This window comes from Cherax quadricarinatus, unplaced genomic scaffold (assembly GCF_038502225.1).
Source record: "Cherax quadricarinatus isolate ZL_2023a unplaced genomic scaffold, ASM3850222v1 Contig1577, whole genome shotgun sequence".
Classification (NCBI taxonomy): Eukaryota; Metazoa; Arthropoda; class Malacostraca; order Decapoda; family Parastacidae; genus Cherax; species Cherax quadricarinatus.
In genome coordinates, this window is record NW_027196603.1 from 4,264 (window position 1) to 30,520 (window position 26,257).

Sequence of the window (26,257 nt, forward strand, 5' to 3'; positions counted from 1 at the left end):
ATGTAATTGTGCATGCCTTTTTCAGTTTGTGTGTACTAAAATTAACATTTCATGTGGTAAAAAAAAAAAAATTTTCATACTTTTGGGTGTCTTGCACGGATTAATTTTATTTCCATTATTTCTTATGGGGAAAATTCATTCACATACCGAACATTTCGCATAACAGCCAGCCCTCTTGCACGGATTAAGGTCGCTATGCGGGGGTCCACTGTATATATACGTCAGAAACAGTGGCGCATAAGACGTATTTATATGGCGTAAACAGTCAAAAGGTTAAGGACATTTGTGCAAAGTGGAGGGAGGTGCAAAGTTTTGTGGAGAAATGTCACCCTGACCAAGCTGAAACAAGCCATATCTGCAACATGTTCAGTGACAAAACCTTGTCCCATGTCAGGCAAATCTTAAAGAGATGCCAGAAACAAACCTCTCTGGACAGTTTTTTGTGTGACAGGGGTGCAGTAACTCTCAAGCTGGTCCTAGTGCCAGCAAAAAACAAAGAAGGGAAGTAACCTCAGAGAGAGACTTAATACCTGCAGTCCTTGAGGAGGAGGATTTCCCTTCCAAACATTAAGCTCTCCTCTCTCTCCCCCCTCCTTGCCTTCTTCAATACTCCAACAAGAGTCTTCAGTGAAGGTATGTAATATTCATTTATTAGTAAAATTATTGCTTTATATTTCTTTCTCATTGTTTTGTGTTTGTAAAATTATAGTTAATCCTTTATTTTTGGGTGCCTGGAATGGATTAATTGAACATGTATTTACATTAATTCTTATGGGAAATATTACTTCGGTTTTCAGCCTTTTTGGATTTAGGCTGACCTTCTGGAACGGATTACGGCCAAAATCCAGGGTTCCACTGTACAGTGGACCCCCGCATAACGATGGCATCACATAGCGATTATTTCGCATACCGCTTACTTTAATTGCAAAAATTTTGCCTCACATACCGCTTAAAAACCCGCTTACCGATTTTCGTCCGAGACGCGTCCAATGTGCGGCCTGAGCCACGCTCACATGTTCCGCCGGTGGCATTGTTTACCAGCCAGCCTCCGCGGTAACATCCAAGCATACAATCGGAATATTTCATATTATTACAGTGTTTTCGGTGCTTTTTCTGGAAAATAAGTGACCATGGGCCCCAAGAAAGCTTCTAGTGCCAACCCTACAGCAATAAGGGTGAGAATTACAATAGAGATGAAGAAAAAGATCATTGATAAGTATGAAAGTGGAGTGCATGTCTCCGAGCTGGCCAGGTTGTATAATAAACCCCAATCAACCATCGCTACTATTGGTGGTACAGCTGCTGCTGCTGCTGCACTGTCAGCTGCTGCTGCTGCTGCACTGTCAGCTGCTGCTGCTGCTGTAGCACCGTTGTTGGTGTGGCTTATTGAGAATACCAAGAAACAATTAACCCCAGAGGATTTGCCACCCAGGATAACCCAAAAAAGTCAGTGTCATCGAAGACTGTCTAACTTATTTCCATTGGGGTCCTTAATCTTGTCTCCCAGGATGCAACCCACACCAGTCGACTAACACCCAGGTGAACAGGGAAAAATGCCTGGAACTAGTGCTCATATTGGTGAATTTAAAGCCAGCAAAGGTTGGTTTGAGAGATTTAAGAATCGTAGTGGCATACACAGTGTGATAAGGCCTGTTCTGGAAGAAAATGCCAAACAGGACCTACAGTACTCAGGAGGAAAAGGCACTCCCAGGACACAGTGTTTCATCAGTCATTGCTGCATCTTCAATAAAGGTAAGTGTCATTTATTCTTCATTTAGTAGACTAGTACATGCACAATATATACTGTGCATGTACTACTCTACTATTGTGCATGTATCCTTCTCTTTGTGTGTGGGAAAATGTATATTTCATGTGGTAAAATTTTTTTTTTCATACTTTTGGGTGTCTTGCACGGATTAATTTTATTTCCATTATTTCTTATGGGGAAAATTCATTCACATAACGATTATTTCGCATAACAATTACCCCTCTTGCACGGATTAAAATCGTTAACCGGGGGTCCACTGTATATTGAAATAAACAGAATAGAGGAAATCAGCTATAATATACATTATTTAGGTATGAATACTGGTCAGAGAGCCATCATAAGTCCAAGGCGTCGGTAAACAAGTACATAGCTAAGTGAGGACCAGCTGTACTGGATTGAATTTATATTGCTGTATCTCTGTAAGTCTGTTATATTTATGAAAATGTTTTAAAGTAAATTTTCATTCTCTAAATATCTTTGTTTTTCATGCTGTTTAATAAAAACAATTTCTTCAGGGAACAGGAAATGTACACGTTGCAGCCGCATGTTTTCCAGTATTACTACACTGGAGCGGCACATGAAGACATGCCCCTCTGTAGAAATAAGCAAATATTTTAAGGTAATGAATTTCTATACAGAATTAATTACAGGTCACCGACTTACGAAAAAACAAGTTGTATGTATAGAAAAGAATAGTATGAAGAGTGTTTGTACTTTATACATTTGTAAGTGCAATTTGAATATAACTCTGGGGATTTGTAAGTCGGTGTCCTGTTGTGTTCATATCTTTATACTGTTGTGTATGGTTCATCATGTCTTTTCTAGGCTTTACCTTCTTTATTTCGTCATGAGAGTTTTTCTTGACTGATGTAGTCATGTGTAAAATCTTTGCTGTTTAATAATGAGGATGGTCATCAAGCATATAAATACGTACTTGACAAAAGAGATGTACAGTGGGGCCTCACTTATACGGCACGTTAGGTTCCAGGCTACCGCCATAAAGCGGAAATCGCTGTATTGTGGAACACCCTTTTTTTCCACTTATAAATTCATAAAAAAATCCAAAATAACAAGTTTACACTAACATATATTAAGCTAGCAATAGAACTAGGCATTAAAAAACAATAAAAAAATAAAATACAGTATAGTACAGGTCGGCCATCACAAGTCTGGCATCATTGGGACCTGTAGTGTGTCAAATTATTGAATTTGCTGGATTGCAGAGTGGTTAGGTTAGAATACACTTAATAAAGTTACCCAACTTGACTTACACAAGAAAGTTCATTGAACATCAGCAAAAATCGAACATTTCTGCTATTTTGAGCTCAATTTCAAGGTACTTTTCATCATGAAACCAATCAAAATCATACCTGTTTCTGTAATATATTTTCCATACTATCAAAGGAGACCAAGAAAATGAGAATAAATCCATAAAAACCATACGAAAATATACCGCTAAGGGGATGCTAATGACTGAAGTAAACTCCATTATTTATCGTCTGATGTCTTTCATTTTTGTGTACGTTAAGAAACATCATTCCATCATACATTGCTCAAGTTTCACAAATATAGCCCAACTAACAAATGAGAAAAAAAAATCCAAAAATCATATATGGCAACTCCAAGCCAGGTACTAGAAGTAAGTCACTTTGTCTGACTTTTTTGGGTTATCCTAGGTTCTCTACACATTTACTGCTATATATGATAATATGATAATCTATGTAGAGAAAATAGCTTTTTTGTTTCAGTTTTATGGTGCATTACGAGTGTATATCACGGTTAGCCCTGTGCTACTCTCCAACAACGCTAAGCGGCAGTGGCAGCAACAGCAGCGACCTCCAAGCTCCGTACTTTTCTCCAACTATCAGAGCCACCAATGCTCCTATGATGACCTAGTTGCAAGCAAAGCTGCACTACCCAATGTAGCACCTGGAATGACCAAAGATTACCAACAGTGAAACCTGCAAATCGAAAATAATAGAGATCAAAGGAAGACTGCCCTCAAACCCAAAGCAACACCCCGCTGCCAGCCGAACAACGTAACCCTAAGCTTTGTATAACTACAACTTCTTAACTACAACAATTCCTGTAGTATTATGAGGCGCAATCTCAGAGGAAACAGCACCAAGGCCAGCAAGAAAACACTGAAAAATCAACTATTCTACAAGTGTAGCCAGGAGGACGCCAGCCCAGCTACCACCCCTCTCACCACCGCTCAAGGCGACACCACAACAATAACAACAAACATGGTTGCCCTCAGCCCATCCACCCCTCTCTTTCCCGGATTCAACCTACCAAGTAGTCTCTCAGGTATGACCAACGATCCAGATACCCTAAAGTCATGCATCTCCACCTTAGTTATTGAAAATATGAATCTTCGAGAGACACTAACAAAACAAGACACCAGGATGACACAACTCGAGAACAAAATCCTCAGTCTTGAACAAAAGTTATCAACACCAGGAATGACTAACTGTGGCAAGACCATCCAAACAGTCATAGATAGCCATGCAGAACAAATAATATCTCTTAATACAAAGGTTGAAGAAGCAGTAAAAGAATGGAAGAATAACTTAGATAACCAGTTCAGTGACTACTTTGCTCTACAAGAAGATAAAACTAAACAAGATAAACTATCGGACGCAGTAATAGTTAGCAGTCCACTTTTTCCCAGTGATATGAACCAAACAAACAGTAAAGAAATTACTATCCAGATCATAAAGGACCAAATAAAAGTTACAGTACCAGAGTCAGAAATAAAGGAAGCCAGGTTACTAGGATCCCATGGTAGAAAAAGTGTTATGCTTAGATTCCACTCACATGACAGGAAAAAAGACTTAATTATTGCATCTATTAAAGTAAAGAAAGAGGTATACATAAATGAGTGTCTTACCAAAAAACGTCAGAACCTCCTGTATAGAGTCAGGAAACTTAAGCGGGAGAATAATGACACAATACACCAATGCTTCACATGGGATGGGAAAATTCTAGTTAGGAAAACAAATGTAGGTCAACTGTACGCAATCACGAATGAGAATGATCTATCACGATTTCTCAGGGATACTAATCTTAAAGAGAATAACTAAACAATGTCCAACCTAAAAGCCTACGTAGTGTCGTGTATGTTTTGCTCCATTATTGTTCAAATTTCATAGTACAATCTCTTAGTAATTAAATAATCAACTACCTCATTTTGTGATTTTACTAGTAAGCATAAGTCACCTTATGTAATTTTCTTATTTACTATTGTTTGCTTAAATATTAGCTGAATTGATACTTTCTCTGTCCATATTACTACCTCATATTTTTTAAATACTATTAATTGATATTACTTACTAAAATTAATAATTAATTACCATTTTTACTATCAGTACAATTTACTCTTAACATTTTTGACATCATTTAATTACCATTACTTGTCTAATAACAATAACCTGTTTTAATACCAGATTTACTATCTTAGAGTACTCTTAAATACCTTGTTCTGCCAAATAACCTCTAGTATAACTACCAGTGCAATATTGAATCCAAATAACTGTTCTTAAAATTTAATACAGGTCTCCCTCAACATTCGCGAGGGTTAGGGGATCAAGAGCCTCGCGAATGTTGAAAAACCGTGAATGTTTGGTGCCCCAATATATTGCAGGGAAATATAATACAATACTGCTTCCTTAACCCTTTGAGGGTCGACAGGCCCTCTCCGAAACTCGTTCTCAGGGTCGGCCAAATTTAAAAAAAAAAAAATTATTTTTTCTTATGAAAAAATAGAGTTTTTTTTTCTAAACATTATAGGATAAACCAAAAAAAATTTACCATCAATACTTACGGAGATATGGATGCATGAAGTTTGCAGAAAATGAGCCGCGTATGGCAACAGCGGAGACTGCCGCTCACCCGGTAAACTTTAGTTTATTTGTATTTGAAGGTTTGTTGTTTTTTTCGCTATTTTATTTTTTCACATAACTTATGTGGCCTATGAGACCAAAGTAAGGTGCAATGTACATATATACACTCGTTGTATACAACACAATAAGCACACAAACATAATTATCAATATATTGTTTACAAAACTTGTTTACAAAAACAAACAATACAAAACATTGTTTATTATTATTGTTCTATAATATATATACCAATATACAGTCACTGAACATATTCCTATTAGTTCTGCAGCTTGTGGAACTCTTTGAAACATGGTGTCATACACAATGGTGTTTTATCTTTCTCCCTCATTCTATCTCTTTCAATCTGTCTCTCTTTCTATCTGTCTGTCTATCTCTGTCTCACAGGTACACATAAATACAAGTATACATAGTATAAATTACCTAGGATAACCCAAGAAATCCAGACAAAGTGCTATACTCTGCTTGAAGATGTGAGTAAAAGTGATGACGCAGTCTTGTGGTTCTCTGAGACAGAGAGCTAGACGGATAGACAGATAGACAGGGAGCTTGACAGACAGACAAATAGACAGCCAGAAATGTTAGTGTACCAGTACCAGTGTACTAGTGTTCCACCCTCCTCCTCCTCTTCTTCCTCTTCCCCCTACTCTTCCTCCTCTTCCCCCTACTCTTCCTCAAACTCTTCCTCTTCCTCTTCCTCCTACTCTTCCTCTTCCTCCTCCTCCTCTTCTTCCTCTTCCTCCTACTCTTCCTCTTCCTCCTACTCTTCCTCCTCCTCCTCCTCCTCCTCTTCCTCCTCTTCCCCCTAATCTTCCTCCTACTATTCCTCTTCCTCTTATTCCTCTTCCTCCTACTCTTCCTCTTCCTCCTCTTCCTCCTCCTCCTCTTCTTCCTCTTCCCCCTACTCTTCCTCCCTCTCCTTCTCCTCCTCCTCCATAGTGTAAATTACCAGGAGTCGGCAGCTGTCAAAATGACATACTGTCTCATTACTCACTCCCCCCTCCCGCCTGTCAAAACAATGGGGTCGGATGCTGCTTCCCTTCCTCCATTCTATCTAATTATCTTTCTCCCTCATTCTATCTGTCTTTTTATCTCTGTCTCACAGGTACACATAAATACAAGTATACATAGTATAAATTACCTAGGATAACCCAAGAAACCCAGACAAAGTGCTATACTCTGCTTGAAGATATGAGTAAAAGTGATGACGCAGTCTTGTGGCTCTCTGAGACAGAGAGCTAGACGGATAGACAGGGAGCTTGACAGACAGGCAAATAGACAGACAGAAATGTTAGTATACCAGCAAAAACAAAGGGAGGGAGATGTTTATCTCATCTTGTGGCATCAGCTCTACCCTCATTTACCCTCATCAAACATCAGCACTTATCAGATGTTATCTCCCCTTATCTTGTTACTGTCATGGGTGAACATTTATTATTACATATTATTATTATCATTACATATTATTATTATTATTATTACCTATTATTATTATTATGTATTATTATTATGTATTATTATTATTATGTATTATTATTATTATGTATTATTGTTATCATTACGTATTCTTCTTCTTCCTCCTCCTCCTCTTCCTCCTCCTCCTCCTCCTCCTCCTCCTCCTCCTCCTCCTCCTCCTCCTCCTCCTCCTCCTCCTCCTCCTCCTCCTCTTCTTCCTCCTCCTCCTCCTCCTCCTCCTCCTCCTCCTCGTCTTCCTCCTCCTCCTCCTCCTCCTCCTCCTCCTCCTCCTCCTCCTCCTCCTCCTCCTCCTCCTCCTCCTCCTCCTCCTCCTCCTCCTCCTCCTCCTCCTCCTCCTCCTCCTCCTCCTCCTCCTCCTCCTCCTACTCCTCCTCCTCCTCCTCCTCCTCCTCCTCCTCCTCCTCCTCCTCCTCCTCCTCCTCCTCCTCCTCCTCCTCCTCCTCCTCCTCCTCCTCCTCCTCCTCCTCCTCCTCCTCCTCTTCCTCCTCCTCCTCCTCCTCCTCCTTCCTCCTCGTCCTCCTCCTCCTCCTCCTCCTCCTCCTCCTCCTCCTCCACCTCATCCTCCTCCTCCTCCTCCTCCTCCTCCTCCTCCTCCTCCTCCTCCTCCTCCTCCTCCCTCCTCCTCCTCTTCTTCTTCTTCTTCTTCTTCTTCTTCTTCCTCCTCCTCTGCCTCCTCCTCCTCTTGCCTCCTCCTCCTCTTGCCTCCTCCTCCTCTGCCTCCTCCTCCTCTGCCTCCTCCTCCTCCTCCATTCTTGGAACAAGTTTGAAGAGCTTGTAGTTCATAATCACTATCACTATCATCACCAATGCTCACATCTGAGTCTGGGATTTTGGAAAATAGGAGTTTCCTCTTTGATTCTGGTACAACTGAACGTGAACAAGATGGCCCAGCACCAGAGGTGGAAGGCTGTGGGTTGTCTGGGTTTTCCTCACTATTACCCATATTATGGTCATTAGTTTCGGTCAAAACCTCACCAGAACCTTGAAACTCATCTTCACTGTCACTTCCATCTGTATTAGAACTGTCACTGGGGAACAAAAGTGTCCCAATTCGCTGAGGAGTGAGGAACTTCTTACCACAGGGCACGGTGGAAATTGTGTACTATGATGGCATTCCCACAATGCACCACTGGGTCCCAGATTTTTTTCCTACTGCGCACACCCACCACACAGACGCATTCTCTCACATCTAGGCTTATCAGCCTTTTCCTGTGAGATTTGAGGCCGCTAGAATTTATGCGTACTAGTACGTCAAAAACCCCTACGCGTAAGACGTACTAGTACGACCAAAACCCTCAAAGGGTTAACTTGTTGAACCATAAACAGTCATAAAATACATGAAAACGTCGTAAATTGTACTAAATATATACATGTTATGCTTTAATAACATGTATGTCATTAAATACCAGACTCCACCAATGCCTCCACCACTTCCTCAACCACTGAGAGTCCCTACTACCCTCCCTCCGACCCCCACAACTGGCAGCCAGCCCTCCCACCACTCGGTGTGAGTGTTTTGTTTGTTCATTATTTGCTATTAAACTACAGTATAAATAATGTAAACCCATTCATGACTACATATTGGAATGGCTATTCGGACAGGTATTGGACGGTGACATCATGTGTTTACTCTTGAACACAGCAAAGAATCAAACATTTCTGCTACTGCTAATAATAACAATAGTAGTAATAATAATAATAATACGATATAATTGAAGAAGGAAATTGTACAAAAATATGAGGGAGTAGTTGACACATCGTCAGTGTGGCTTTGTTTATGCTTGAGTGAACATTAGTCTCCCTGCTCTTCCAAACATTTCACAATAATTCAGCAGTTGAGGCAGTGGTATTTAATAACATATATGTTATAAATAATAATAGTACATATTATTAATAACATGTATTATTATTATTAATAACATGTATGTTATTAAATACCACTGCCTCATTCGCTGCCTCAATCGCTGCCTCAACAGCTGCCTCAACAGCTGCCTCACCTACTGCCTCAATCGCTGCCTCAACAGCTGCCTCAACAGCTGCCTCAACAGCTGCCTCACCCACTGCCTCAATTGCTGCCTCAATTGCTGCCTCAAGAGCTGCCTCAACAGCTGCCTCAACAGCTGCCTCAACAGCTGCCTCACCCACTGCCTCAATTGCTGCCTCAATCGCTGCCTCAACCACTGCCTCAATCGCTGCCTCAACCACTGCTTCAACCACTCCAGTCGCACTCAATCTACAAGCACCAAACACAATGAATTATTGTGAAATGTTTGGAAGAGCACGGAGACTAATGTTCACTCCAGCATAAACAAAGCCACACTGAAGATGTGTCAACCACTCCCTCGTATTTTTGTACAACTTCTTCAATTATATCGTATTTATTATTATTATTATTATTATTATTATTATTATTATTACTATTGTTATTATTAGCAGTAGCAGAAATGTTTGATTCTTTGCTGTGTTCAAGAGTAAACACATGATGTCACTGTCCAATACCTGTCTGAATAGCCATTCCAATATGCAGTCATGAATGGGTTTACATTATTTATACTGTAGTTTAATAGCAAATAATGAACAAACAAAACGCTCACCACACCGAGTGGTGGGAGGGCTGGCTGCCAGTTGCGGGGGTCGGAGGGAGGGTAGTAGGGACTCGCAGGTGGCGGGAAACTTGAATATGATTTGGCGGCTGGGAATTTGGTGGCTGTGAATTTGGCGGTTGGGAATTCGTGAATGTGTGAAGCCCGCGAAAGCTGAAAACGTGAATGTTGAGGGAGACCTGTACTTGAAATAAACATTACTTTTTCACTTTTTTTTTTTTTTTTTGCTAATTAATCTTTTTTTTGTAATCATTATTACTTACTAAAATTTTATTAAGCACCATATTTACTACCAGTCAATTTTACATTAATCATTATTTTATACTTTTCATAACATTTTGTTGCCAAATTTTCAAGTTTGTATATTCAACTCTAACCTTTATATTATCCTTTGTACATGTGTACCTGTCTACCATCTTACTATCATATTATAACCAAGCCATAGCCATTGTTATTTTTTACTTATTATTCTTTTGGTACTTTAATTTGTGAATTTTATTTTGTCAATTTAAATCTAGTTATACTCTTAATCTTGTTAACAACCTATATCAGACCCTAGTGCAATTGCAAGTATCATTTTAATTTGTATTTTTATAAGTTTATACCTAGTTGTACTTTAGCTCATTCTAGCTCAATACATAGACAACACCTAAACTAACTATACCTAGTTGTATTTTTTTTTATTATCACACTGGCCGATTCCCACCAAGGCAGGGTGGCCCGAAAAAGAAAAACTTTCACCATCATTCACTCCATCACTGTCTTGCCAGAAGGGTGCTTTACACTATAGTTTTTAAACTGCAACATTAACACCCCTCCTTCAGAGTGCAGGCACTGTACTTCCCATCTCCAGGACTCAAGTCCGGCCTGCCGGTTTCCCTGAATCCCTTCATAAATGTTACTTTGCTCTCACTCCAACAGCACATCAAGTATTAAAAACCATTTGTCTCCATTTTTTATAAAACCTAGTTGTACTTTAGCTCATTCTAGCTCAGTGCATAGACAACACTAAATTCATTATATTAGACCTTAGTGCAATTACAAGAGTGAGTCTGGTGCCACTTCTAATTTGTTTTTTTTTATAGTATTAGTTTATACCTAGAGGTAGTAGGTTGGTAGACAGCAACCGCCCAGGGAGGTACTACCGTCCTGCCAAGTGAGTGTAAAACGAAAGCCTGTAATTGTTTTACATGATGGTAGGATTGCTGGTGTCCTTTTTTCTGTCTCATGAACATGCAAGATTTCAGGTACGTCTTGCTACTTCTACTTACACTTAGGTCACACTACACATACATGTACAAGCACATATATACACACCCCTCTGGGTTTTCTTCTATTTTCTTTCTAGTTCTTATTCTTGTTTATTTCCTCTTATCTCCATGGGGAAGTGGAACAGAATTCTTCCTCCGTAAGCCATGCGTGTTGTAAGAGGCAACTAAAATGCCGGGAGCAAGGGGCTAGTAACCTCTTCTCCTGTATATATTACTAAATGTAAAAGGAGAAACTTTCGTTTTTCCTTTTGGGCCACCCCGCCTCGGTGGGATACGGCCGGTGTGTTGTAAGAAAGAAAGTTTATACCTAGTTGTACTTTAGCTCATTCTAGCACAACACTTAGACAATATCAATTTCATTATTTTTATTAGTGACTGTACTCTATATGACCAAAGTGCTTTAGTAGTATACCTGTCCAAACCTCCCACCACTACAGAAATCAGTATTAGAACTCACCACATAATACAGGATATAAACAACCACTATTTAAACCTAAAAGATGAATGATCACGTTGACCCTGATCTAAACCTCCATAATCTAACACACAATCAAAACTTATTGGAAAGTAACTGCCTTTATTACACAGCATCACAAGCCAGCGCTATCCTGAACACTGCTCAAAGTCTATCAGTTCTTAACTACAACATCAGGTCCTTAAGCAAACACTATGATGACCTCCTGGCACTCCTTGAGTCACTAAAGACACCCTTCTCCTGCATTATTCTTACTGAGACCTGGCTTAAGCAGGACACAATTGATATATACCCACTACCAGGATACACAGCAATCCACAACTGCAGACCATACCAAGTTCGGGGTGGTACTGCAATCTATTACTCTAATCAACTATCTTGTATTAGCACTAATTGCTTTAGTGATGAATATGGGGAATACATTTTTGCTAATTTTACTGTAAAAAGCCTCAAGACGCCTATAAGAATCAGTGCCATATACCGGATACCCCACACAAACATCCAAAATAATACGAATACCACCTGGTGGTTCACACTTACACTCACTCACCCATTTGACCTGGCCTGGTGGCTAAAGCTCCCGCTTCACACACGGAGGGCCTGGGTTCGATTCCCGGCGGGTGGAAACATTTCAACACGTTTCCTTACACCTGTTGTCCTGTTCACCTAGCAGCAAATAGGTACCTGGGTGTTAGTCGACTGGTGTGGGTCGCATCCTAGGGGACAAGATTAAGGACCCCAATGGAAATAAGTTAGACAGTCCTCGATGACGCACTGACTTTCTTGGGTTATCCTGGGTGGCTAACCCTCCGGGGTTAAAAATCCGAACGAAATTTTGTCTTATCTTATCAATCTCAATCTCAAAATAATGAATCTTAACTAGTCAAAAGTTGGCCTGTGATACTCCAATACTGAAACTATGTATAGTGCCAAAACAAAAGCATTCACATTGCTAAACTCACAACTAGTATTTAGTCACTTAGCCATAATACCAACTTATCTCATAATTCTGTAACATTTTAAACCTAAGATTTAATATAAGTCTGCCCGAAATGCCTAACCATGCTAGGCGTTCTAGTGGTACACTCTGTAATTATTATTTTACTACATGTAAACCACACAATAACCAAATTCTGTAAACTCAGCATTGTAATACTTATAGAGAATAAACTTCAGTGAGAATCTAAAGTCACTAATAACAAACAGACAAATGAACAAGCACCACCTTCTCTTAACTGGAGACTTCAATATCAACCTTGGCCTACCAGATGATCAGACTGTAACTGATTTCATCAACAATATGAACAACACACTTCTCATACCAACAATAACTAAACCAACCAGGCTCACTGAGACAAGTGCAACCATAATAGACCACATATGGACCAATATACTAGCCCCCCTTAAATCAGGGATAATCAAAGACAGCACTACTGACCACTACCTAACCTTCCTCTTAACAAACGTTAGTAAGCCACCACTCGAATACAACAAAGTTTCATTTAGACTCCATGATGAGGCCTCAATAAGGAATTTCACAGCAGACCTAGAGACTGTTGACTGGCCTACAGAATTCTCCAATGCCAGTGGTATTGACGATTAGACAGACATTTTTCTTAACAAAATACTTAGACTATACAACAAACATTGTCCTATTAAAATGAAACAGATCACAAATAAACAGTTTGGTTGCCCATGGCTAACCGGCAGCATTCTGAAATCCATTGATAAGAAACACCAATATGAAAAGCAATATAGACAGGGCTTAATACACAAAGATATTTTTAAACAATATTCAACAGTTCTCATCAAATTAATAAAGAAAGCTAAGCAACTGTACTACTCCAGCAGATTCACTGACACAAGAGGAGATATAAAAAAGACTTGGAAAACACTTCCCAGATTCTGGGGACCCACAAACTGAGAAATATTGTTCTAACTAAACCTCATGAAACACCACTGCATCCCACTGATACAGCTAACAAGATAAACGACTTCTTCTCAAACATAGTATCTAATCTCGCCAGTAAAATCCCACGTACCAATGCCCGTGCCGGGGACTACCTAAATGGGAATTTCCCAAATTCCTTCTATCTTGTACCAACTGAGCCCACGGAAGTCACCACGATCATAAAGTCACTTAAAAATAACTTGGGGGGGGGGGGAATCTGTCTCACGTCCCACCATTATTGTACAAGCGAGCGGCCCATGTCCTTTCACATGCTATTACATTACTTTCTAACAAGTCACTAGAAACTAGCACTTTCCCGACACTACTCAAGACAGCAAGGGTTACACCAATACATAAAGGTGGTGACCCTACAGACATAAACAACTATAGGCCAATATCAGACTTACCATTGCTATCCAAAATCTTCGAGAAACTCGTGCACAGGAGACTATATTCATTTATAACGTCACAAAACATACTCAACCCCTGCCAGTTTGGATTCAGGAAAAATAAAAGCACTAATGATGCATTTATAAAAATGCTAGACCTACTTTACACAGCATTGGAAAATAAGGAATATCTGCTAGGAATTTTTATTGACCTAAGAAAAGTGTTTGACACAGTAGACCACGGCATCCTACTCCACAAACTTGACTACTATGGTATAAGAGGCCATGCACTTGCATATTTTAAATCCTACCTTTCTAATAGGTATCAGTATGTCACCATTAACCCTTAAACGATCCAAACAGATTGATGTTCAAATTTGTAGTGCTACAAAAGTAGATCAACTTTTTTTGACATATTTTCAAATGTAACGAACAAAAAAATGTAGGTGAAAGTTTTTTTTACACATTTTCAAATGTAAAACAAAAAAGATCTACATTTTTTTACATACTTTCAGATGTTGAAAAAACATATACAGTGGACCCTCGACTAACGCTATTAATTCGTTCCTGAGAGCTCATCGTTAGTCAAAATTATCGTTAGTCAGGTTAATTTTCCCCATAAGAAATAATGGAAATTAAATTAATCCATGTAGGACACCCCAAAGTATGAAAAAAAAAAATTGTTTTTACCACATGAAATATTAATTTTAATACACACAAACTGAAGAAGACATGCACAGTTACATGACACTTACCTTTATTGAAGATCAGGTGATGATTGATGGGATGGGAGGAGGGGAGAGTGTTGATGGTCTTAGTGTTTAGAAGGGGAATCCCCTTCCATTAGGACTTGAGGTGGCAAGTCCTTTTCCAGGGTTACTTCCCTTCCCTTTAAGGGGGCTGTAGGGCAATTGGCCGCGCGCGCTCACCGAAAAATCGGAAAAATATGGATATTGAGTTATATATACTGAAAAAAAGCTCAACTCTTTGGCAACACAATGGTACCAGAATGAATGTTCTACGACGTTTCTACAAGAAATTATAGTCATTTATATCAGGTATGGTGACGGCGATGTTGGTACCGAGTCTGCTCACGGCCTATATATTTTTTGGAGTTATTTTCTTGTTTTTTATCGCCTTTTCTTGCATTATTCTTTCTAATATAATAACTGACTATTTGGCATCATAAAACAGTAGGCGGGACTTATCCTGAGACTTAGTGACTGCCGGGAACCAGATGGGAACGCTCAGCAGTGTGCCACCGCTCGAGGTGCCAGCCAGGAATCACCCATTATTACGCTTATATCAGCTTATATATCAACTCTACGGCTTATTTGTCTATCAGAATTGATCTAATATGATATAATAAACACTCTAAATAACATACAAACATGTTATATACTCTAGACTGAATAAAATAGGCCATAATATGGCCCAGAGATTATCGGGAATATTTCGATATGAAAGTGTAACTGGTCACCTGTCGTCTCTGAGTAAGAGAAAACGGTGTTTTGAAGAGGATAACTGCACTAGAACATCAGTTTACTAAGAAATACACCCAAACAAACGCGATTTTCGCGAATTTTTTTTTTTTTTTTTTGAGACGGGGGCCGGCCGGCGTTCCCGGCCGATATCTCGGAAGTAACTTATTCACCTATAATTCGATGTGGCTCCTTTATTACTTAATTAAATGGAATAATATTCACAGATATTGTAGAATAATGATTTCTCTTATCCTGACCGTAGAGTTTTTGAAAATATTCCAAATAGTTCGGGAGTTATGTGGGAGTAAAGGGCAGATTTTTTTGCAATATTCCAGAAACTAACAAACTTTATTTTTTTGTGAAATAACGATAAGGTATTTAGAGGGAAATCCTACGGTCCGAATTAGTATTAGCATTGTTCTCTCGGCACCAAGTGTCCAAACCACCTTACGTAGCCGCATATAAGAGTTGCATCAAAATCAAGGGCATTTTCAGTAAATCAGTCTTTTCTCAGTTGTTGTTTGAGGTATATTTTTTATAAATATTTTCGAGAAAGAGTGAGAACACTTTGTCTTGTGCACCAAAACTGGAGAAAATCGGACGGTAAATAAACGAGTTACGAAATTTGCCCTACAGCCCCCTTAAATCTCTAAAACCAACCTTTGCTGGCCTTAAATTCACTCACATCACCACTAGTTGCTGGCATTTTTTTAATTAAATCGTCATGCAACTTCCTAGCCTTTTCACATATGATCGCTTGAGAGATGCTATCTCCTGCTATCTGTTTTTCATTTATCCACACCAATAACAGTCTCTCAACATCTTTGAGTACGTGCGATCTCAGTTTCAAAAACATAGTTGCACCTTTGGCAAGAACAGCTTCCTTGATTGCCGTTTTCTTGCCCACAATAGTAGCAATGGTTGATTGGGGTTTTGTGTACAACCTGGCCAGCTCGGAGACACGCACTCCACTTTCATACTTAGCAATGATCTCTTTCTTCATATCCATAGTAATTCTCACCCTTTTTGCTGTAGGGTTGGCACTAGAAGCTTTCTTGGGGCCCATGGTGACTTATTTTGCAGGTGCAATCACTAAAAAGGCTGTGATAATATGAAATGTTCAGATTGTATGCTTGGAAGCGACCGCTGTGGCTGGCTGGCTTGTAAACACTGGCCAGAAGTGGACGCATCTCAGACGGAATGAATAGTGTTGGTCAAGTTTTTTAGCGCTAGTCGAGGCAAAATTTTTGCGTTAAAATGTATTGCTAGTCGGATTTATCGTTAATCGATGCCATCATTGGTCGAGGGTCCACTGTATATACGTTTGGACCATTTAAGGGTTAAAGACACAGCCTCATCAATACGGCCACTTGACACTGGAGTTCCGCAGGGAAGTGTCCTTGGACCCCTGCTCTTCCTCATTTACATCAATGATCTTCCAAACATATCCCAACACCTGAAACCCATTCTCTTTGCTGACGACACGACTTATGTCATCTCCCACCCTAATCTTGCCACCCTCAACACCATTGTTAACGAGGAGCTGCTCAAAATATCGACTTTCTTGACAGCCAATGAACTTACACTTGACACTGGCAAAACCTACTATATTATGTTTGGTAGCAGAGCAGGTGTTGCACAACTTAACATTAAGATCGACAACACTCTAATTGCCAGACATAATGAGGGCAAATTCCTTGGCCTATACCTCGACAACAACCTAAATTTCAGCACCCATATCCAACACATAACAAAAAAAGTATCCAAAACGGTTGGGATCCTCTCCAAGATATGATACTACATACCGCAAACTGCCCTTCTCACACTATACCATTCACTTATATATCCATACCTCACCTATGCTATCTGTGCTTGGGGTTCAACTGTAGCAACACACCTTAAGCCAATAATAGCCCAACAAAAAGCCGCAGTAAGAATAATCACTAAATCCCATCCCTGGCAACACAGCCCCCCACTCTTCATAAATCTATACTTACTCCCTGTTCAGATCATCCACACTTACTACTGTGCAATTTATATCTACAGGACCTTAAATTCCAATATTAACCTTTACCTAAAATGCTTTCTTGATAGTTGTGACAGAATCCACAGGCATAACACTAGACACAAACATCTCTATGACATTTCCCGTGTTCGACTAAACCTTTACAAAAATGCAATGTATTTCAAAGGACCTAAAATCTGGAACACCCTACCTGAAAACTCTAGAACTGCAGACACATTCATCACTTTCAAAGCTACAGTTAGAAAACATCTTATCTCCCTGATCCACCCCGACAACTAACTACAGTGGTCCCTCGTTTTTCGTAATTAATCCGTTCCTTGAGGAGCTACTATAAACGAAATTTACGATTTGCGAATCAATTTTCCCCATAAGAAATAATGTAAATACAATTAATCCGTTCCTGACACCCAGAAGTATTAAAAGAAAAAAATTTTTTATATGAAATATACATATAGTACATAAACAATACAATGGGAAATGATGAATGAAACATTAACAGCATAACACTTACCTTTATTGGAGATTCTTCTTAGTGTATGGGAGACTGCAGGAGGAGAGAGATTGGGTTGTTTACAGTTTGGAAGGGGAATCCCCTTCCAGCAACACCTCAGGTACCAATTGCTTCTCTGGGGTTGCTTCTCTTCTCTGTTTCTTAATGCCACTAGGACCACCTTGAGAGTCGCTCTAGTCCTGTCTCGCAAAGTAACTGTGGAGAGAGCTCTGTTTCTGGCTTCTCTTTAACACTTCCTTAAAATGGCCCAAGACTTTGTCACTGTACATATTTCTCACCTTCTTTACCACAGGAGCTTTCTTTGGAGCCATGGTAGCTTATTTAGTAATTGCAAGCACTAAAATGTGTGGAATATTATGAAATATTTCGTAGGAGCACTTGAGGGGACCTTCACTCACTGGTAAACAATGCCAGACTGGCTGGGTAGGGAGGCCGCCCCGGCTCACACCGTGCGTACGCGTCCCAGACGAACTACTATTCGCGAGTCAACCTATGAAAAGCGAGTCCATGTTTATACGAAAATACCCCTATGATTGGCGAAATTTACGATTGCCGAGAACTACGAAAAGCGAGGGACCACTGTACATGGTGGTTCACAATTACACTCACTCACCCACTGACTATAAACCCAGAAATACTAATCTTAAAATAATAAATCCTAACTAGTCATAAGTTTGCCTATGATACTCCAATATAGACACCTTGTATTGTGCCAAAACAAAAGCATTCACATTGCTAAACTCACAAATTATGATGTAGTCACTTAGCCTTAATACCATAATCTGTAAGGATTTAATGTTAAGAATTAATCTAAGTCTGCTCGAAATGCCTAGCCATGCTAGGTGTCATAGTGGCCCCCTCTGTAATTAGTATTTTATAACATGTAAACCACACAATACCCAAAACCTGTAAACCCCACATTGTAACCCTTATAGAGAATAAACTAGAATTGAATTGAATTGAATAATATAAGCCCCCAAGACAGGGGTAGGAGGATGGTACTTGTATCCCCTATTCTCTTCATACCTCCGTCGAACCGCTCAGTATTATGCCAAATATTATTCATTCTGGAGTATTTAACATGTTTTTGTTATTTATTTTGTTTACTATGTCATATTAGATAAATTGTGATAGGTAAATAAGCTGTAGTTAGTGTTTATATTAGCTTAATAATAAAGCATATTCCCCTGCATCACAAGACTGAGCTCATGGCAACCAACAGTGGCTTCAAAGCCACCTTATCTGTAATGAACAATGTACTATGTAGGTGCTTAGGGCTAAAAGTAAGCAGGTTATAACAATAAATGGAGAAAAAGTAATTGGAATGACTTATGCACCAAACATTACCAGCAGCCGTGCAAGAGGGGTAATTGTTATGCGAAATAATCGTTATGTGAATGAATTTTCCCCATAAGAAATAATGGAAATCAAATTAATCCGTGCAAGACACCCAAAAGTATGAAAAAAAATTTTTTTTTACCACATGAAATATTAATTTTAATACACACAAACTGAAAAAGGCATGCACACTTACATGACACTTACTTTTATTGAAGATCTGGTGATGATTGATGGGATGGGAGGAGGGGAGAGCATTATCTTCTTACTGTTTAGAAGGGGAATCCCCTTCCATTAGGACTTGAGGTAGTAAGTCCTTTTCTGGGGTTACTTCCCTTCTTCTTTTAATGCCACTAGGGCCAGCTTCAGAGTCACTGGACTTCTTTCGCACAAGATATCTGTCCATAGTGGCCTGTACCTCTCGTTCCTTTATGACTTGCCTAAAGTGTTTCACAACATTGTCAGTGTAATAATCACCAGCACGGCTTGCAATAGCTGTGTGAGGGTGATTTTCATCCATGAAGGTTTGCACTTCAAGCCACTTTGCACAGATTTCCTTAATCTTTGTAGTAGGCAACTTCTTCAATTTCTCTCTCCCCTCCTCTGAACCAGTTTCCCCAGGTCTGGCCTCTTGCTCTTGAAGTTGATCTATCAGCTCATCAGTGGTTAGTTCTTCATTGTCCTCCTCCACCAACTCTTCCACATCCTCCCCACTAACCTCCAACCCCAAGGACTTTCCCAATGCCACAATGGATTCCTCAACTGGCATAATCCTCTCAGGGTTAGCCTCAAACCCTTCAAAATCCCTTTTCTCTACACATTCTGGCCACAGTTTCTTCCAAGCAGAGTTCAAGGTCCTCTTAGTCACTTCCTCCCAAGCCTTACCTATAAGGTTTACACAATTGAGGATATTAAAGTGATCTCTCCAAAACTCTCTTAGAGTCAGTTGAGTTTCTGAGGTCATTACAAAGCACCTTTCAAACAGAGCTTTTGTGTACAGTTTCTTGAAGTTGGAAATAACCTGCTGGTCCATGGGCTGCAGGAGAGGAGTGGTATTAGGAGGCAAAAACTTCACCTTAATGAAGCTCATGTCCCCATAAAGTCGCTCTGCCACGTCTGTAGGATGACCAGGGGCATTGTCTAACACCAGGAGGCACTTAAGGTCTAATTTCTTTTCAGTTAGGTAATCTTTCACATTGGGGGCAAATGCATGGTGTAACCAGTTATAGAAAAAGTCCCTAGTTACCCATGCCTTACTGTTTGCCCTCCACAGCACACACAAATTATCCTTGAGGACATTCTTTTGCCTGAACGCTCTGGGAGTTTCAGAGTGATACACTAATAAAGGCTTAACTTTGCAATCACCACTAGCATTGGCACACATCAACAAAGTAAGCCTGTCTTTCATAGGCTTATGTCCTGGGAGTGCCTTTTCCTCCTGAGTAATGTAGGTCCTGCTTGGCATTTTCTTCCAGAACAGGCCTGTTTCATCACAATTAAACACTTGTTCAGGTTTCAGTCCTTCACTTTCTATGTACTCCTTGAATTCCTGCACATATTTTTCAGCCGCTTTGTGGTCCGAACTGGCAGCCTCACCATGCCTTATCACACTATGGATGCCACTACGCTTCTTAAATCTCTCAAACCAACCTTTGCTGGCCTTAAATTCACTCACATCATCACTAGTTGCAGGCAGTTTTTTAATTAAATCGTCATGCAACTTCCTAGCCTTTTCACATATGATCGCTTGAGAGACGCTATCTCCTGCTATCTGCTTTTCATTTATCCACACCAATAAGAGTCTCTCAACATCTTCCATCACTTGCGATCTTTGTTTCGAAAACACAGTTAAACCTTTGGCAAGAACAGCTTCCTTGATTGTCTTTCTGGTGCCCACAATAGTAGCGATGGTTGATTGGGGTTTCTTGTACAGCTTGACTAGGTCGGCTATACGCACTCCACTTTCATACTTATCAATGATCTCTTTCTTCATTTCTATTGTAATTCTCACCCTTACTGGTGTAGGGTTGGCACTAGAAGCTTTCTTGGGGCCCATGGTCACTTATTTTCCCGAAACAGCACCGAAAACACTGTAATAATACGAAATATTCCGAGTGTATGCTTGGATGTTACCGCGGAGGCTGGCTGGTAAACAATGGGATGGGCGGCACATGTGAGGCTGGCTGAGGGCGCACATTGGACGCGTCTCGGACGAAAATCGTTGAGCGGGTTTTTAATCGGTATGCGCGGCAAAAATTTTGCGATTAAAGTAAGCGGTATGCGAAATAATCGCTATGTGATGCCATCGTTATGCGGGGGTCCACTGTACTATCACCAATCATTGCAACACTCTTTAACAAATCCATTGAATCCTCCACCTTCCCTACAGTTCTCAAAATAGCAAGGGTCACCCCGATCCATAAAGGAGGAGACCAAACAGAGTTGAATAACTATAGGCCAATATAATTTACACCCTCTCTCAAAAATCTTCGAAAAATTAATTCATAAACGAATCCACTCCTACCTCATCTCCCATAACATTCTCAACCCCTGCCAATTTGGATTCAGGCCTAATAAAAATACTAATGATGCTATTATACACATGCTAGAACATATATACACTGCAATAAAGAAAAAAGAAGTCCCACTGGGGATCTTCATTGACTTACGTAAAGCTTTTGATACAGTTGACCATGACTTGCTCCATGTAAAATTGTCACACTATGGTATTAGAGGGCACTCCCTCAAGTCTTACCTCAGCAACAGAAGCCAATATGTGTACGCAAATGGGGCAAGCTCTTCCGCACAACCAATTACAGTTGGTGTCCCACAGGGAAGTGTTCTTGGCCCTCTTCTCTTTCTCCTATACATAAATGACCTACCAAATGCTTCGCAATTACTCAAACCCACACTTTTTGCAGATGACACCACATACTTCTTCTCTCACCCGAGCCCAGTCACGCTAGCCAATACTGTAAACACTGAATTACAGAAAATATCTACCTGGATGAGGATTAACAAACTTACACTAAACATTGACAAAACCTACTTCATTCAGTTTGGTAGCAGAGCTACAGATGTACCTCTTAACATAACGATAAACGGATCACCTATCACAAAGCTAACAGAGGGAAAATTCTTAGGAATCCACCTCGATAATAGACTCAAATTTCATACACATATACAACAAATTTCTAAGAAAATTTCCAAGACTGTAGGCATACTATCGAAGATACGGTACTATGTTCCACAGTCAGCCCTCCTGGCCCTTTATCACTCTCTTATTTACCCCTATCTCACCTATGGAATTTGTGCATGGGGCTCAACAACAATTAACCATCTCAGACCACTAATTACCCAACAAAAGGCTGCAGTTAGAATGATAACAAATTCTCACTACAGGCAGCACACTCCACCAATATTCAAAACACTCAACCTACTCACCATACAAAACATCCATACTTATTATTGCACTTATTACATACATAGAACACTTAACTCTGATATTAACCCTCCCCTCAAACATCTCCTTGCCAACCTCAACAGAACACATGACCATAATACAAGGCACAGATCACTCTTTGATGTTCCTCGTGTCCATCTCACGCTATACAAAAACTCAATGCACATAAAAGGCCCTAAAATCTGGAATTCATTACCTGTAAATATAAAAGAAACACTACCTGTTTATAAATTCAAGTCTCTTCTCAAAGTTAACTTACTCACTCAAAACCAAATAAATACTGAATAACTGAACCATATAAATTGTATATCCTAAATGTTACTCACAATTATATCACACAAATGTTAAACCTAACTTTGTTATTTTTTTAAATACACTACCTAACAGAATACTCCATTCTACTGAATGAACAGCAATGCATGCAACCATAGGACCTGTCTTTGTAATACTCATTTGTATTTTATAGTTATCTGTTTACAATAATGTCTTATCACTGATTTCATCATTGCTTAGTTAATCTTAAGTTAATTTTAAGCCAGCCCGTAATGCTATGCATATAAGTGGCTTTGGCATGCTGCTCTTACCTGTATTTTTTGTACCTCTGTTTGTATGCTAAAATTTCTAAAAAAATAAATAAATAAAAAGGTTGGTGTGGCAACCCTGAAAATTTGAAATTATGCTAGTCAAAATTAGTGCCGAATAACTGATGGAACCGGATGACTGATTTATTTATTTATTTTATGTCTTTGCAAACAGTACATTGAGATTTTATATTTACAATAGTGGGTTGCAATGCAAAGAGAGCCTCTATTATGCCTAGGCATTATGGGCCAACTTAATGTTATTGGCTTACAGACTACTTAACACTAAGAATTTTATCATAGTTGTACAGTAGGATAGTAATTATTTCATAGTTGAACAGTAGATTATTAATTATAAGTGAATTAAATTTGTATAAGACAAAGGATATATTCACATAGTCTAAAATGCTTTTTGTGAAAAACAATGGGTCAATTATATTCCTATCAACAATGGATAAAAGGTTCAAAGTGATTGTTGAAGTTATGATGTGGGAGTACATAGGTGAGTATGTGTGTACTGAGTATTTAGCATTTACTCTAGGGTGATTAAGTGGCTTTTGAGAAGAGTCTTAAACTGATTTTCAGACTGGGTTACTTTAATATATTCTGGTAATGAATTTCATATTTTGGGGCCCTTTATGTGCATAGAGTTTTTACATAGTGTGATATGGACACGAGGTATATCAAAAAGAGAACTGTGTCTTGTGTTGTGGTCATGTGTCCTGTTTAAATTGGTGAGGAGAAGTTTGAGTGGATGGTTTATATTTGCATGTATTGTTCTGTGTATGTAGTAGGCTCATGAATAAATATGGATGTTCTTAATGGTGAGCAGATTCAGACTTTTGAAAATTGGTGGAGTATGCTGGCGGGAGTGAGAATTTGTTATCATTCTTACTGCTGCCTTTTGCTGGGTTATGAGGGGTTTTAGGTGATTGGATGTTGTTGATCCCCATGCACAAATTCCATATATAAGATAAGGGTATATGAGTGAATGGTACAGTGCCAGGAGATCTGATTGTGGAATGTAGTACCTTATCTTTGATAGTATGCCTACAGTCTTGGAGATTTTCTTGGTGATTTGCTGTATGTGTGTCTGGAACTTAAGGCTACTGTCAAGGTGGATACCTAGGAATTTTCCCTCTGTGAGTCTTGTGACTGATGATCCATTTAGCGTTATGTTAATCGGATCATTTGCAGCTTTGTTTCCAAACTGAATGAAATAGGTTTTATCAGTATTCAGGGTAAGTTTGTTAGTCATCATCCAGGCAGATATTTTATGCAATTCAGCATTGACTGTGTTTGCTAATAAGACTGTGTTTGGGTGGGAAAAGACATATGTAGTGTCATTTGCAAATAATATAGGTTTGAGTAGCTGTGATGCATTCGGTAGATCATTGATGTAGATGAGAAAGAGGAGTGGTCCAAGAACGCTTCCTTGTGGGACTCCTGCTGTGATTGGTTGGGTGGAAGAGTTTGCATCATTTGCATACACATATTGAGTTCTGTTACTAAGGTATGACTTTAGGTAGTTGAGGGAGTGGCCTCTGATACCATAGTGCATTAATTTGGAGTACAGCAGTTCATGGTCGACTGTATCGAAAGCTTTACGTAAATCAATGAAAATGCCCAGCGGGACTTCTTTCTTTTCAAGTGCGGTATATATTACTTTTAGCATGTGTATGATAGCATCATTCGTGCTTTTATTATTCCTGAATCCATACTGACAAGGGTTTAATATGTTGTGTGAGACGAGGTAGGAATAGATCCTTCTATGAATTAATTTTTCAAAGATTTTAGAGAGCATTGGTAAGTTAGATATTGGTCTATAGTTATTCAAGTCAGCTTGGTCACCTCCTTTGTGGATCAGAGTGACCCTCGCTATTTTGAGGATTGTTGGGAAGGTAGCTGATTCAGTGGACTTGTTAAAGAGCGTTGCAATAATTGGTGACAATGCTTGAGAAGCTTTTTTGTATATAAAAGCAGGCAAGTTGTTTATGTCTCCTGCCTTGTTTTTAAGGGTGCTTATGATGAGCGTAACTTCTATGGGGTTGGTTGGAGCTAGGAATAGTGTATTTGGGTAGGTACCTATGAGGTAGTCTGATGGACGGGTGTTTACGCTTGGTATTTTGTTCGCTAGATTTTTACCTATGGTGTTTCAGTAGGTGTGAGTAGGGGTTCATCTGATTTTGTTAGTTTGATTTTTTTGTTTTTGGATAACTTCTTATTTCCAAGAATTTCAGATAGAGTTTTCCAGGTTTTTTTCATATCACCTTTAATGTTATGTAATCTATTTTCATAATACAATTTTTTAGATCTTCTTATCAGGCTGGTATGTGCTGACAAGTAACGTTTAGACTGTTCTCTAGTTATTTGACCCATTCTATACTGTTTTTCTTATTTGTGCTTTGTGTTAACGAATTTGAGGGTGCTTGGTGTTAGCCAGGGATTATTCAGTCTCTTTGCTGTGATCTGTTTAGTTTTTTTGGGCAATGTTTGTTATTGAGGCTTTGGGCTTTTTTAGAAAATTATTTATACATTCATTCATATCTGTATATGCTTCGAGCTCATTTTGCCAATCGATGTTGTTCATAGCTGCTATAAAGTTGTTAACTGCTGTCTTGTTATGTAGTCTGAAGGCTACTTTAATGATGTCTTCTGGCAGTTTGCCCAGATTAGTTATGAGAAAGGTTGGGTAGTGGTCTGTAGTGTTGTCTGTGATTATGCCTGATTTTAAAGGGGATATGGTGTTTGTCCAGATGTGGTCTATTAAGGAGATGCTTGTCTCGGTGATTCTTGTAGGCTTAGATATTGTTGGTAGCAACAGGCAGTTACTCATTGTGTTTGTGAATTCGGTTACTTGTGGGTCCTGGTCGTGTAGTATGTTTATGTTGAAATCTCCTGCTAGTAGTAGGTGGTCTTTATTCATGTGTGCATCAGTAATCATGTTTCCTAGTTTTTCACTAAATGTTTGACTGTGGTACTCTGTATATGTTTATAACTGTGAGGGGTTTTTGCAGGT

At 39.4% G+C, this 26,257-nt stretch overlaps 1 protein-coding gene across 2 annotated transcripts in view; it reads left to right on the plus strand.

The window, feature by feature from the left end:
* The first annotated feature begins 2,248 nt into the window (after positions 1-2,248).
* LOC128691578 (zinc finger protein 557) overlaps positions 2,249-26,257 on the plus strand; it is a 64,596-nt gene continuing 40,587 nt past the window's right edge. Inside the window, exon 1 of one of the 2 annotated variants that reach the window (XM_070081057.1) lies at positions 2,249-2,387. In XM_070081057.1, the coding sequence (XP_069937158.1) occupies positions 2,313-2,387 (75 nt within the window). In that variant the 5' untranslated portion in view covers positions 2,249-2,312. Of the gene's footprint in view, positions 2,388-3,567; positions 4,079-26,257 lie in introns of those variants that run through there. The other variant, XM_070081058.1, reaches the window with a different exon arrangement.